Source organism: Musa acuminata, chromosome BXJ3-3, assembly GCF_036884655.1.
Source record: "Musa acuminata AAA Group cultivar baxijiao chromosome BXJ3-3, Cavendish_Baxijiao_AAA, whole genome shotgun sequence".
NCBI classification, from domain to species: Eukaryota; Viridiplantae; Streptophyta; class Magnoliopsida; order Zingiberales; family Musaceae; genus Musa; species Musa acuminata.
In genome coordinates, this window is record NC_088351.1 from 28,408,119 (window position 1) to 28,423,904 (window position 15,786).

Below are 15,786 nucleotides of genomic sequence, written 5' to 3' on the forward strand. Positions count from 1 at the left end.
TCAACTCATTCAATTTGTCAAATCAACATTTCTTGGGTACGCATAATACCAAAATATGGTTTCAAATCTTTAAAATATAACATGCATGATTTTAAATCATTACAAACAATTATCAAGGTCATACTTTGCTTGCATAAGTCTTTTCTTTAGTAAATGGTAAGAAGAAATCATCGAAGATAGAAAATATTTTGATTCTCATAAAAGATAGCTTAAGTAGAAAAATCAAAAAGAAAGTTAATGATTTGATTGAAAATTTTTTATTTAAATTCAAATAATCAAAATCACATTTCGAAAAATTCAATTAAGGCAGTGTAAATAGAGTATTAAGTGAAGGAATCATAATTCGTGTGACAAAAAAATTATCGATTCATACATTCAAACCATTATTACGTCAACTCATCAAATATGATACAAACATTTATTTTCAAAATGCATTACCTTTTAGTTGTTTTAGTTTAAGTGATTTGATTTCATACAAGTATGTCCTTATCCTTTTTTATCAAATCAAAACATATATCATCATTTAAAACAAAAGTACAAGATTTATCACAAAAATCATCAAGATTAATAAATCATAAAAATCATCATTTATAACTTTAAAATCTGAATAAAATCATCAAGCATTATACCAAAACTTTTAATATTTTCATTACATCATTATATATCATTAAATCATCAAAATTAATTTTATCAAACATAAAGCATTTTCAAGATAATTTTGTTTATTGTAGTAATACATTTTTCTTTTTAAATGAATCTAACTTTTCATGCTTAGTGCTAAGAATTAACATGCAATTGTCACGCTTAAAGTTTATTTTTTTCAAAATCACTTAGAAAGAGAAGCATGATATTTTTTTTATTTTTTTATTTTTATTTACTAACTAATTGAATAATAACTCATGAAAAGTATCATGTAATTTCATGGTAAGGAAAAAGAGATTCGATTGAGTCGCTTACCTTGTTGACAAAAGCCGTCAAAGCGTAGTTCGCCACTTTACCTTTGTTGGTTTGTTCTTCATTTTTAGATGAACTTGATTCGTCCCAAAATGCTTCCTTCTTGCGTTTATAGCGAGTAGTTCCATTCTTTTTAAGTTTATTTTTGTTCTTTGGTTTTTTTTTAAGAACTTTTTAAGCTTTATTATGAGAAGTTCAAGTTTATCATCACTTGAGCTTTCGCTCGAGTAGTTTTCTTTTGTTCTAAGTGCAAAATCCTTCCTTTTCTTTAGAAGGTAGTTCTCATGTTTATCAAGTTTATCATGTGTCATTTCATAGGTTATCAAAGACCCAATATGTTCTTCAATTGAAAAATCATTCAAGTCCGTTGATTCTTATATTGTCGTTACTTTCGAATCCCAATTTTTAGAAAGATATTGTAAAACTTTATTAACAAGTTTAAGATTCGAAAAACTTTTACCAAGTACTTTTAGACTATTGACGACATCCATAAAATGGGTGTATATGTCTCCAATATTCTTGCTTGGTTTCATATGGAACAATTCAAAATCATGCATCAAAAAATTGATTTTCGAATCTTTAACTTTGCTAGTGCCTTCATGTGTGATTTCAAGTATATGCCAAATATTGAAAGTCGTTTCGCAAGTAGAAACCCGATTGAATTAATTTTTGTCTAAGGCACAAAACAAGATATTCATAGCCTTTGCATTTAAAGAAAAAGTCTTCTTCTCCAAGTCATTTCAATCGTTTATTGGAAGAGAAGACTTTTGAAAACTAAATTTGACTATATTCCATAAATTGAGATTCAACAAAAGCAAAAAACTCTTATTCGAGTTTTCCAATATATGTAGTCCGTCCCATCGAACATGGGAGGACGAATGAGAGAGTGACCCACTTGAAAGCCGAACAGAGCAATTTCTCTTGGGTGTTAAACCAAATAAGAAATAACGAGGCTCTAATACCAACTGTTAGGAACAAGTCACCACTAAGAAGGGGGTGGGGGGTGGGGTAAATTAGTGTAATGGATAAAAACGTCAGTTTGAAAAACTTTCATTTCGATTAAAATCAATTTTGAAAAGATATTAATTTAAAATACATTCAGATGGATGTGCAGCAAAAGTAATAAGGAAGTAAAGTGGTTTGCAATAAAGATAAGTAACAAAACAGAAATGCAAACCGTTTTATATTGGTTCGGTCGTCGTGACGTACATCCACTCCACCAATTCCTCTTCCGTCAAGGCCACCGACATCCACTAATAATCTTCCTTCAATGGGTGAAGATCAACTACCCTTACAACTCGATTCTCCTTTTGACAAGTTTAGGAGAGAACCTTTATAACTTTTTTCACAAAGTTTCCCTCACACTCTCCCTTAGAATGATCTCTAAACTTTAGGAGGAGGGACTCTACACTTTATAAGGGTTTTTAACTTTAGAAATATAGAGTTTTTTATCACCTTTTTTCTTACTCTATGCAAGAATAGTTGGGGTATTTATAGACCCTAAATATCTTCAAAACTTGGAGCTAAAATTTAAATTCTTGAGATTTCAGGGTATGGGCGGTACCACCACCTACAGCCTAATACTGGGCGGTACCACCACTTGTAGCCTAATACTAGGTGGTAACACCACCTAGTCTGACGGTACTACCACCTAGGAGATTGTGTCTAGGTAGTACCACCACCCAAACTAGTAGTACCACCACATAACACTACCATTGGGTGATACCACCGCCCGACATAGTCTCAAAGATTGTGTGCTATGATGGTTCCATCTATTAGGTCACTGTTTGGGCCTTTCACTTGGCCCAATATAGCCCAATCTTGGACCTAATTGACCCCTAATTGAGTTGACCAAATTCTAACCTAATTATGTGCTAACTACGAATTCTAAGACGTTCACTAAGCTAAATAAGTCTGTAAGTCTAGGTTTCTTCCGACGAACTTCCGACGATCTCTCGGTAATGTTCCAACGGACTCTTGGCAAGCTACTAGACTTCACGATGATCTTCTTGGCGAGTTTCGATGAGCTTCTTTAGCAAGCTCCTAGACTTTTCGGTCAATTCTGATAGACCTTCTAACGAATGTTTGGACTTTCGATTGACTCTTGAACTCTCAACGAAATCTCGTTATTGACTTTGGGACTTCATTTTACTTTATACCTTGATCGCTATTGTAGTTAATCCTACACACTTAAAACCTACTTCGATCTAGACAATTATTACAAAGAAAATCAAATGTTGTCCGGCATGTCATTGGTTCATCGGTGCCTCGTCGGCTCATCATCTTCTCTTGCAGCCTATTGTCTAATCGACCAATTGACCTCCGTAACTCCGATTTATTTAGTGTAATTTCTACTCTTCTTAGCCCGATGCCCGCATCCATGGCCCGAAGCCTTCTACCAATACATCGATCGATCCTTTGGCTTGACATCCAATCTTTTGACATATTTTTCTTCGGCCCAACATGATTTTTTATGCTTTAATTATCTCTTTGAGATCAAAACTTTCTGCGTCATTTAAAATATAAATAAAATCATAAACACTATCAATTGATTTCATTATCAAAATATGAGATTCAATAGTTATTATACTAAGTTGTAGTTAGTTTCTTCATTAATATATCAGCCAATAACTTATTAGCATATTTAAATCTATCTTCAGTAGTCCTTAAATATTCCTATGAGTTAGTTCTAGACGATAATGAAGTCTTTATATTATTTGTAATTGTCATTCTTATAAATATTAAATTGAGCCTATTAGATCTTTCCCAAGTATTGATTTCATTCATTTATTTCATAATATTTTCATTAATCAAGTTTACAAGCTTTTCAACAATATAGGTCAAAAATTTAATATGCTAAGTGTAAGGTCCATATACTCTAACTATTCTGAATAATTTAAATTAGAGAATACAAAGACACTAGAAGTATGAGAGTGTATAGTAATAAGTACTATTATAAAATATAAAAATAATATTAATATTTTAAGTTTTTAAGATATGATGAATTATTGATATCATTCATACTTCACCCAAAGTTAAATATTAACATATCAAGTGTTCACTCAAAATTATTTATGGAGGACTGTTACCATCATTTTGGAATAGTATTATTACTATTTGATATACAATCTTAAACTATAATAATATCAAAAATAATATCATTATATTTTATTATATAATTATTCGAAGTAGATTCTCTTTTGAATTATTTAAATCTCATATATACCATTATGAATATTATTTTATTAATATCATTTAGGACTAATTCTTTAATGTAATTGTTTAAGTTATTGGTCTAGGCTCCTTTAGCAAGTACAAGACTAATATAATAATATAAAATATAAATATTTTATAAATAATAAAATATTTATTTTAATTTATATCTCATAAATCTATTATTCTAGGCCACGTTGATAACTACTAATTAGATAAAACTTAAGGATATAAGTTATAATTAATATTCACTAATTATCATTTAATTTAATTTCATCAAAATAGTTTAATAATAATAAAATAATAATCATGATATTTATTGAATATTAATTAGCATAAACAAAAACTCATCATGATAAAATATAAATAATATATTTATGTAAAAAATATTATTTCATAATCTTAAAGATATACATGTGAATAACTAAATAAATATCCAAAAATAATAATTGAAGTTTAATTATCACATGTAAAAATATGTTATATAAGAAAACTTGAAATAAGAATATAAACTATGAAACCCTAAATTAGACAATCAACCCTATTTAATTGGGCAAGTCTATAATTGGGCTAAATATTAGTCTAATTAAGTAAATCAAAAATTAAGGTTGATCAAAGACAAAAATTAATCAAAATTTTGACTTTCCTTGGATTTGATTAAAACTTGATTAGTCGAACATATAGTCATGATAAGTCCAATCAAAATATTTGATTAAAAATAAATTATATTGGCCAATTTTATAATTAAGGACATAAGTTAGAAAATTTTAATTTTTTAAGGGTAAAACTATAATTTTGTTAGGATATAATATAATTATATAGTTTTCGAAGGGTAGAATTGGTAAAGGATATAAATTAGAATTAAAAAAATTTATAAGGGTAAAACTATAATTTTAAAATTAAAATCCTAATTATTTATCTTTCCATGGTCGTCACGGTGCACGATCGTCGCCTACTACCGCTTACAACGATGGCAATACTTATATTGCTAATCGACAACTTCTCAAGTCGTTGTGCAGTGCCGTGCCATTGTGCCCAATGCCACCCGATAACCCTTATGATTCTGATACCAATTATAAATATAAAAATTATATTGATAAATATATTAAGGTATTTGATTTCAAAAACCTAACTCTCATACGAATTATAAGTATAAAAATCATGATTATACTATTATTATGTTAAAAAAAAATTAATGTTAGAAACTAAAATCAAATAACGATAAATTGGATTTATGATACGTACCTTTCGATAACATCCAAAAAAAACCTTTATTTGAACTACAAATATATTGTCATCTGATCCGAAAATTATAGCGATATCAATTTGTACGAAGAACTAGACTCTCCTTTTCTCTTTCTATCCTTTATAGGACTGCTATGAGTGATGGATCAAGGACCGAGAGAAATTGAAAATATCTATAATATCAATGACTGGTATATTGTCTCTAGAATATTCTATTTATTTATAAGCGAGAACAAAGGGTCTATGATGATAATTAAAAAAGTTCCTCCTGTCAAAATAATCTCACAAAATTATTTCCTAAGACCAACTTTGTACAGCAAAACTATGGGCAAAATGAATTTCTGTTCTTTTCCTAGCAATAAAGTTACTGCATTCCATTCTTTTACAACTGGGAATGGAACGGTATGCTTCATGCATGCTAATACGAGGATTGCTTGGTTGATGTGAGTGTGGGACTTGTGAGACCAATTTAATGTATGGTGACTTGCCACTAATTTATCAGTAGTTTATTTAATTAAAAAGCTTATTAACAACAACAACAACAACAACAATAATATTAATAATAATAATAATAATAATAATAATAATAGTTACTACAAAGTATTATCAAATTAAAATTATATATCAAATTATCATATTTATATGAACTATTCACATTAATACGTGATAAAATATTATATTATATTATTTTTTGATAAAAAAATATATATATGGTGAAGATAAAAATTGATCATAAAATCTTACTATTAATTGTTAAAACGTTTACCTCTTCCAATCTGATACCTGCGGTGGCCCATTGGGTCCATCTTACCAGATAGAGCTTGTTCTTTCAGGCGAAGATTTGAGAGACACAGAGGAGCACGGAGAAATGAAGAGGGACTTTACCATTTGGCTGGCTGCCACTTTAACACCGCCCCGATTTCCCTGCTCTTCTCACCGGATGCAAATGACAGCGGGAAGCCAAATCCTTATCCCTTCTTAACCTCAGCCCGAAGGTATACCTCTCCACCTCTTCTTCACTCTGTTGTAGATTCTGCGTGCGATTGCTCTTCTCCGGAATCTGCTTCTGGCCGTAATCCGCCCCAAAATGCAATCTTTAAGCACTTTCTGCTGTAAAGGAGCATCCTTGCCGACGTCTTCCATGGATTCCCATTCGTTGAGGAGGAGAAGGAAAAAGAGCTGGGGCCATGACTCTCCTCTTGGCAGCAGCAGCAGCAGCAGCTGTTCTCGCCAATCCTCGATTTCGAGTTGTCTTAGAGGTTTAAGAAGACAGAGCCCTTGTTGGAGGAGTAGGATTTTTGCTAGCGGTGTGAAACTTGGCTTTTTTGAGCAGACTAGGGCTCCTTCCGGGAAATACTTCTCTTTGGCTTTGGCATTAGATCAAGAACAATTAGGGAGTGGTCATGTAGAGGGACTACCAATGTTTGATGGTGAAGAAGATGAGAATGAACACGAGAAGAAAACGGTGTTAAGTGAAAAAGAAAGGGTTGATGTTCGTGCCTTGGCGTCCAGCTTAAAGGATGCTAAAACTGCAGATGATGTGGAGGATCTGTTCAAGAACATGGATGACTTGCCTCTGCCTGTCTACTCATCTATGATTCGGGGCTTTGGGGCAGATAAGAGATTGGATCCGGCATTTGCTGTTGTCGAGTGGTTAAAGAGGAAGAGCAAGGAGACCCACAGTTCTCTCTCCCCCAACTTGTTCATCTATAACAGCCTCTTGAGTGCTGTTAAGCTGACCCGGCAATTTGATAAAGTTGATGAGGTTATAAAAGATATGAAGGAACAAGGCATCGTTCCAAATATCGTGACTTATAACACTTTAATGTCTGTTTATCTCGAACAAGGGCGGCACAAAGAGGCCCTCAGCGTGTTAGCTGATATCGAAAATAATGGCCTATCTCCATCTCCTGTCACTTATTCGACCGTTTTACTAGCATACAAGAAGATGAATGATGCATATGGTGCACTTGGATACTTTGCCAAGCTGAGAGAGAAGTATCAGAAGGGTGAAGTAGGTAAAGATAGCAGCGAGGAATGGGAGAGCGAGTTTGTTAAACTCAAAAAGTTCACAATCCACATTTGTTATCTTGTGATGCGTCGGTGGCTTGTAAACGAAGAGAATCCAGCTCCCAACGTGTTGAAGCTCCTAACTGTTATGGATGAGGCACAAGTCAAACCTGGCCGAGCAGATTATGAGCGGCTCGTATGGGCGTGCACTCGAGAGAGCCATTATACTGTGGCTAGAGAATTGTATAATAGAATAAGGGATCTGGGCAGTGACATAAGTTTATCAGTGTGTAATCATGTGATTTGGCTAATGGGTAAGGCTAAAAAATGGTGGGCAGCACTTGAGATCTATGAGGACTTGCTGGATAAAGGACCTAAGCCTAATAATCTATCATACGAGCTGATCGTTTCCCACTTCAACATCCTGCTAACTGCTGCTCGGAGAAAAGGGATCTGGAGATGGGGTGTTAGGTTGCTCAACAAGATGCAAGATAAAGGCTTGAGGCCAGGAAGCAGAGAATGGAATGCAGTCCTTGTGGCATGCTCTAAAGCAGCCGAAACATCGGCTGCTGTACAGATATTTACGAGGATGGTGGAGCAAGGGGAGAAACCGACCATACTCTCTTATGGAGCTCTGCTAAGCGCACTTGAAAAAGGGAAGCTTTATGATGAGGCTCTCCGGGTCTGGGAGCATATGTGTAAAGTTGGTGTCAAGCCGAACTTGTATGCATACACAATTTTGGCATCTGTTTACATTGGAAAAGGAAGCCCTGAGATGGTAGATTCTATTCTTCGTGAAATGAGATCAATGGGAATTGAACCAAACGTGGTGACTTTTAATGCAATAATCACTGGGTGTGCTAAGAACAGTATGGGAGGTGCTGCTTTTGAGTGGTTTCACCGAATGAAAGTTCAAAACATCAAGCCAAATGAAATTACTTATGAGATGCTGATAGAAGCTCTTGCGAGAGATGGCAAACCAAGACTAGCATATGACATGTACTTGAGGGCTTGCAATGAAGGGCTACAGCTTTCTTCAAAAGCCTATGATGCCGTATTAGAATCTTGTGAGTCGTATGGCATAAACATGGACTTGAATGCTTTGGGCCCACGACCTTCTGAGAAGCAGAAAAGCACAATGATACACAGGAATTTGTCAGATTTCTGTAATTTTGCCAGTCTCCCTAGGAGAGGAAGACCGTTTGATGAGAAAGAAATATACCATTCACAGGGTCATGAGTGATGAAACCATGGATGAGTTTGTTTACTTGGTTTCCTACATGCAGGCAAGGTCCATCGATCAGTCATTGGTAATCTCCATGTGTAAGCCTCGAGAGTTAATGATTTAAGTTCCACAAGAGATACTGTCATCTAATATTTTTGCAAGTCTAATTGGCTTCTGCTTGGAAAGGAATTTTCAGTCACATTGATTGCACATTTCCATTTCGTCCAACTTTGTTCATAAGGTTAACATTCCTTTGCACTTCTGTACACTATTAGTGAGTCCCAGAAATTGCTAACTATCCATTCACTGTGATTGTTGTTCTCTTTGGACATGATTTAATTTCCTACAACATTTTTCATCTTCTATTTGTCGGCTTTTTGAGACATAAATTTAATTCACGATACTTGCACTACTTGTCAGAGATGTTATCCTCCAGTAAAGTTTGTTAGTTTTTTATTAAATGACTGGGCACCATCTGCTTCTTTTTCGTCAGTGGTTTTGTTTATCTGCTCTGTTTTATTGATATGATATGACCCAGTGGTTATTGAAATAAATATAAAATCCATCACTTAAAGAATATGATATGACCCAGTTAAAAATATTAGAATGTCCAATTCATCCACCATTCTTTCCACCTGCAATGAACAAATGTGTTCTATAGCCTAATTTGTTCAGTTCCACATATCTCGGATATGGGTTCTTTGCTTCCGCAAGACTGGCTTGATTAATTTCATCATTGTGGTTCATTGTTGAGTTCTGGTGCACAAATTAATTTGGATATAATCGTAAATGCCATCTTTTCATGATTGTCATTTTCTCTTTTTCTGCAGGAGACACCTTTTTTCGTGTGAGTTTCATCAACAATTTCTTAAATTTACTTTAAAATCTCTTCTAGCAAGAAGAATCAGGCTTAGGATCTCCAGTAGGCACTAGAGTGGTGTTGAAAATAGGTCGAGTGTTTTTTTATATTTAATTTTCCTTTTTGATCAACTAGAATAGGAATAATGAGTGGTGCATACAATGGCCACTTTTTTTTCTGATTATATGTATTCCACACCAATTGGAATATTTCTTCTCATGCTTTATATTTGAATTCTGATTCTTACATCTTAATTTATCCATCAGAAACTAAAAGCTACTGCTTGAACTCACTGTGAACATGTTTCTGCTGCTCTTAGGTGCGTTGAAGCAACATGCAGGAGAAATTTGCAGTTTTAGGGATATGTTGGTAGAAGTATTCGAGGATTGACTGAGGATATACTACATAAAGGTTTCCTTCCATGAGATCAAATGTTTGTAAGCAGTAGGAAATTGGGAGGAGATGAGTAAGTCATCTTGCCTATGGCATTACATCTTTCGACGACACTGGAACTTATCTAAGAAGAAAGAACGACATGCTGTTTCATTGTTTGAGAATGAGCTATTCCGGAAGAAAATTTTTGAAGCGTACATAGTGAAGGAGATCTCTTGCCCATTTGAGGACGAGATGCAGGTAAATTTACAGTTCTCTCACTGTTCTTCTTGCATCACAACCTAAAACAATCATGTGTTGGGATAATTAGGACTGTATGCTGCAAGTGCAGTGGCACTGCCATCAGTCTCAATAATTTCTCCAGTTAACCAATACATATGTTCCTTCATGTCTCTTAGAAGCTTGTAGACCAAGGATGATGACACTCTCAATAATAGACCATGGATCAGTCAGTCTGGAACTAAATTCTAAACTATATAAGACAATTGCTTAAGTTGTCTTCTAACTGTATTCCTTACCATTATCTTCATACCAGTATGAGCCAACAATTGCTGACATTCTTTTCCCACTTTTGATGTACCAAAGTCAACTCTTTTCTGTTGACCAAAACTGATTGGACTCCCATCAATAAAATTATCAGAGAAATAATTGACCTATTGTTTTATTGAATCCTAACCATTATACCTAAGATAATGATGCTACATCCATCTAACCTTTTACGAACTAATTCGATCATTCTTTTGCCGTGGGACTAAACTAAGGTGTTGCAGATATAATCATCTCTTTTGTGTCTTTTTAGCAGCATGATCGGACTTGGTTTCAAAGACTTCCTTTTTTTTCTTTTGAAGAAAACACTTGTGAAATTTTTAAGTGGTTCTTTGTACACAAATATTTTCTGGTCCTGCAAATGATTGCCAAGCTGTGATACGTTGCATTCTATCACCCTCACTGCATAGGCAGTGCTATATAACTCACTTGTTCTCCTTTAAGTCTGGTGTGGTTTTCTGATCTATTTGGGTAATTATGCCTTATGAAGCACTTAAAAGAACAACCACATATAGCACACAGTATTATGTATAATGCCTCCTTACTGTTCTAAAACCAACAAGAGAACAACTTGCATTTACCTCATAGCCGGGTAGATCATGCATGACTGGTATCTGCCACAGAATGAAATGGTATCTCAAGATTTCCAGATCAATCTCAGAAGCTTCAATCTAGAGGAATTGTTTCCAATGACACTGCATGCTCAATCCTGCTTTTCATAACAAGTACATGCACAGATTGTGAATCCAAGCACTGTAATAACCTACATGTCCATTGATAATTATTCTCGGGATGAAAATAAATAGTATTCTGAAGTAGCCATCGCTCACGCTATGATATCAGGAGCTAATTTTCCTTGCTTTTGGCGTCTTTGAGCTGCCCCCTCTTGCGGATGTTCATGCAGAAGCCCAAGCGCCAGTGGTCGATAACCGACTCTGGTATGGCTGAGAGCAGACACCAAATGAGGGAATGGGGCCAGTAGGGTGTGCATCTTGGTTCATAGCCTATACACCGCAAAGCAGCACGGGCATAGGTGTCTGGTGATGGAACAAAGAAGGAAGATCTCCTGATCGATGCCATCTTTGTCGCCACATATAAGGGCACCTGCACTCAGGATGATACCATATCAAGTCATATACATACACAGGATAGGGATACATGAGAACACTACTGCACTACACTACATTGACCAGCAAAATCTTCAACAAAGTAGGCATGTATGTAGCTCAAGAGATGTGTGACAACCTAAGAGGAACACATACTATAGCTATAACTTAATTGACATTACTAGAATAAAAAACATTGTATACTAAATGTTTGTTAAATAAATCAAATGTAAAACACATTAGAAACCTGAAGAAAGCCATTGGACAGATACTACTACAAAATATACACCACGAGGAAACTTTTGTCAGAAGTTTCAGAGGCATTCGAATAATCGTTTGGCCCTCTCTTGCGTACTTGATTCGCTCTAACTATTCTCCAACCATCCTTCACTAGACATCATCAGAAAGTACAAGTGGGTAAATCAAGAAACATGCATTTCCTTACTTTCAGTTTTTCCAGTTTATTCATCTAAAACCAAAATGGCTGGTATCATAACTGAAACTAACCTATTAGAAGCTTATCTGAATCAAGAAAACAAAGGAAACTCTAGCAAAGAACTAAAAAAGAAAAAGAATATAAAAAATGGGACATATAATGAACTCAGTTTAAAAGAAATATATACTACAAACTTCTCTAAATTTGTACTACAAAACTCTCTTTTTGAGTGCGATCTGTGCCCTACTTTGTTAAACGTGGGAATGAATTACCTAAGAGAGAAAGGGCCTTGGGAAGCTTTTGAGTGAGAGGGATCTACTTATGCAATGACTCCTGTCACCCATCTCTGACTAATTTTCTCTTATGGTGTTCTCTACTGCGTAGGTCAAACCATTTGTTTTTTCACAGCAAATGGATGAAATGGTCATAACCCGATGTGAATCATCAGATCTAACCGAACCAAAACAGTTCCATGTTTCAACCTTAATCATCAATTTGGGCTAGTTGAAATTTGGATCATAGTGCCACCACATGCTATAGACATCCGACCATTCTGGTCTTGTACTAAATATTTACAATATATAAATAACATCTGAGTTACTTCATAAATTAAGAAAAAAAATAAAATTAATGCCTTTAAAGGATTGTATTATAAATCTAATAAAATAACATCTCAATTCTTTTGTATTCTTCATCATAATATTAAGACATTTAGTAAAAGTAACATGCAACATTTATTCAGCAAAACACAAAGATAGTTTGGAGGAAAATTAAGAGCACATTCAGAGCCAAGATCATCATTCTGCAAATAGATGTGGCTTCAAAGGTATCTGTCAAGGCTATATAAATGAAACTACAAGAATGCTACCTGGCATTGCACATCTATTCCCTTGCCCTTATACTCAACATACAGACATCTCGAGAATTGATCAATGTACCTGAGAACAAATAGTTTGCTCAGTGTCACGTACTAAACAAAAGAACACAAAAGAACTTCCCTCACATAGGATCCCTAGGAAAAGCCAAATACACAGGTAAGATGAATAAATAAGTAAATAAAAGAAGTTACTGAGTGATCAAGAGAAACAGTGGCTTCTAGAAAATCAATAGTCATCTATAATTTCAACAGCTAGATTTACTAGGAAACTGCACAAACAATGACATGCTAGACCTCTTAATGGAAGACCAAGAAGAACATAAAATAGAAACTATTACAACTAAACAGGAATCAGAAAGTTCTATATAATTTCAACATGCTGAAACCCAAATCATTTTATTTATTGGTAAATACAGTTATTGGACTATCGATACTCATAAAAATTTAGATAGAAAATAATTTGATTGTATAATTCTTCATTTTTCCTCACAAACGATATAGGACTGGATCAATATGCATATCGTTACCGAAATCAATAAAAATACTAAAACTTATAAAAAAAATTGTTTTTTGAATGGGAATGATTCTAGAAAGGGTTTATTCTACCGATATGAAAACTATAGATCACGGAGAATGCTACCAGATATGTGACAAATTGCTAAAGTAGGATGACAAATCTGCAAAGCAAGTGTTTTTTGTCTTGAAATCCCTGTTCCTAACAGTTAGCTCGGATGTTTCTCATTTATGTTCAATTTATCTAAGCGCATCTGAAATTAGAACATCTGGCACATGGAGAACAGATCTGCTTCCTATGAAATCATAGTTTCGAGCACTAAGAAGGCACAAGAATCCATCCAAGAAAGAGGAAACATAACAGATCTTACGCTTTCGTCGCGGCGTAGACACCGTAGAGCGGATCGGACGGGATGACGATGGCCGCCCCCGAGCCGATGTTCACGATGGCGCCCCTCTTCCTCTCCAGCATCCCCGGCAGCACTGCCTGCGTGACCCTCGTCACCGCCTCCACGTTCACCTTGATCAGGCTCCTCAGCAGTTCCTCATCCACCTCGTGGAAGAACCTGGCATAGGGGTACGAGACCCCAGCGTTGTTGACCAAGATCCCGACGTCGAGCCCCTGGACGGCCTTCTGGAGCCGGGCGATGCCCTCGGCGAGGTCACCGGCTAGGTCTACGACGACGGTCTCGACGCTGGCGGCCGGGTGCCGAGCGCGGATGGCGTCGGAGACGTCGCGGAGCTTGTCGGGGTTGCGGCCGACGAGGATGAGGTTGAAGCCCTTGCGAGCGAGCTGGAGGGCGAAGGCCCTGCCGATGCCGTCGGTGGAGCCGGTGACGACGGCCCAAGAGCCGTAGCGGCGAACGTCCTTGCCGGGGCGGAGGAAGGTGACGAAGGCCCAGCGGAGGGCGGCGATGGATGATCTAAGTAAGGCAAGGAGGCCGACGGCGGCAGCGAAGAGGAGCCAGGCGGGGAGGGTTTGGAGCTGGTGGTGGAGGGCGAACGCCGCCATGGCTTCCCAGGCTTTGTGTGTGTGTTCGCGCGCGGGTGTTCGGGTATTTAAACGGGTAGCTGCGCGGAGGTGGAGGTGGAGGTGGAGGTGGAGGTGGAGGGAGAGAAAGAGCGTTTCGAGGGGCCCACTGGGTCGTTGAAGCGGATGAGCAGCATTAAGCCGCAAAGAGTGACAGTAAGCAGAAAGGCCAACAAGACTTCAATACGTGCTGGTGAGCGGTGGAGACTTGGGTGGCTGTTCGATGGCCGGGAAGATGGGGGCGGTTTTGTAGGTCAACACACTAAATTTGTGATGGAATCATTAGACTTCAATCCCAACAACCCACCAATGTAGCATTAACTACTCAATAATTATTAACTTTTTCAACGTGATTAATTCTTTTGATGAGAACTTCTCCATTGACTTCTACATTGATAGATATGTACCATGGTATTGTCGTTCATCTGAGCTAAAGATTATGTTATTATTATCTCAATAAATATAATCAAATACATAATCGAAGATCATTGTTATGAGCAAAAAGGCCGAGTTACGACATCTAGCCATGTTTTCATGTTAGGTCAAGTGAAGATTAATTTATTAGACATTGGAAGGAAGACAATTCAATATACCTAACGCTATTAAATTGGGTGGCAAAAAAATCCTTCTAAATACTACTACTGTATGGTCCATGATGGGGTGGGTGCATTTAGTTGTTCCATAACGAAGCATTCACTTCGTTAAAATGATTAAAAATCTTCTTTCACCCCAAAAATAAACAAAAATAGCTATTCGAGATTTTAAAATTTCATATAAATTCTTCAATTTTATTATTAGTTCCTTCATCTGTTTTTTCTGTAACCATCGTCGATTTAATTGAACTCAATCCAATAAAAAGTACCCCTTCTTATAACCTTAAGTTTAACATAAAAAATTGACAATCCAAGAAAAGGATACGAGGGATAGATAACATTCAACTTTATGAACATAATCAGCTAAGAAAACGAAATAAAAATGCTACCGCACAAAAATAATCTTAACATATTGCAACTTACATGAAAGATTTGGCGTACTATTATTTTTTTTCTGGGAAATAAAAACTAACAGTCCTGAAGAGTAATATAAACATCTAATATATCCTTCCAGAAACGAAAACATTTTATGCGCTTGGGCAGATCCTACAAACCTCATTTTATGCTCCAAACAGAGTTAACAAAGTGGAGAGAGATTTTAATCTCTTCAGAAGAGGATTGAAGTTATCTAATTACAATCCTACACATTACTAACTCAATTTTAAGCAAACTACACGGTTCATAGCCAAGATTTCGAAGACTACATTTTTTAAAGCAACATAGAAGATTATGACAAGAAAAGAAATAAATAATTTGCTATACTTGAAAACAATTCATCTCTAGGTT

At 35.8% G+C, this 15,786-nt stretch overlaps 2 protein-coding genes across 2 annotated transcripts; one reads left to right on the forward strand and one right to left on the reverse strand.

The window, feature by feature from the left end:
- Window positions 1–6,212: 6,212 nt before the first annotated feature.
- LOC135634163 (protein LOW PHOTOSYNTHETIC EFFICIENCY 1, chloroplastic-like) lies at window positions 6,213–10,287 on the forward strand. Its single transcript, XM_065144429.1, has 3 exons — window positions 6,213–6,407; window positions 6,514–8,888; window positions 9,826–10,287. Exon 2 carries the CDS (start codon window positions 6,554–6,556, stop codon window positions 8,663–8,665), a length of 2,112 nt encoding a protein of 703 aa, XP_065000501.1. The 5' UTR covers window positions 6,213–6,407; window positions 6,514–6,553; the 3' UTR covers window positions 8,666–8,888; window positions 9,826–10,287.
- Window positions 10,288–11,117: 830 nt separating this feature from the next.
- On the reverse strand, window positions 11,118–14,429 carry LOC135634164 (very-long-chain 3-oxoacyl-CoA reductase 1-like). The gene is made up of 3 exons (XM_065144430.1): window positions 13,749–14,429; window positions 12,856–12,925; window positions 11,118–11,549 (listed from the first exon to the last, which is right to left on the reverse strand). The coding sequence occupies exons 1-3, from the start codon at window positions 14,387–14,389 to the stop codon at window positions 11,292–11,294; spliced, it is 969 nt and encodes a 322-aa protein (XP_065000502.1). The 5' UTR covers window positions 14,390–14,429; the 3' UTR covers window positions 11,118–11,291.
- Between the last annotated feature and the right edge of the window lie 1,357 nt (window positions 14,430–15,786).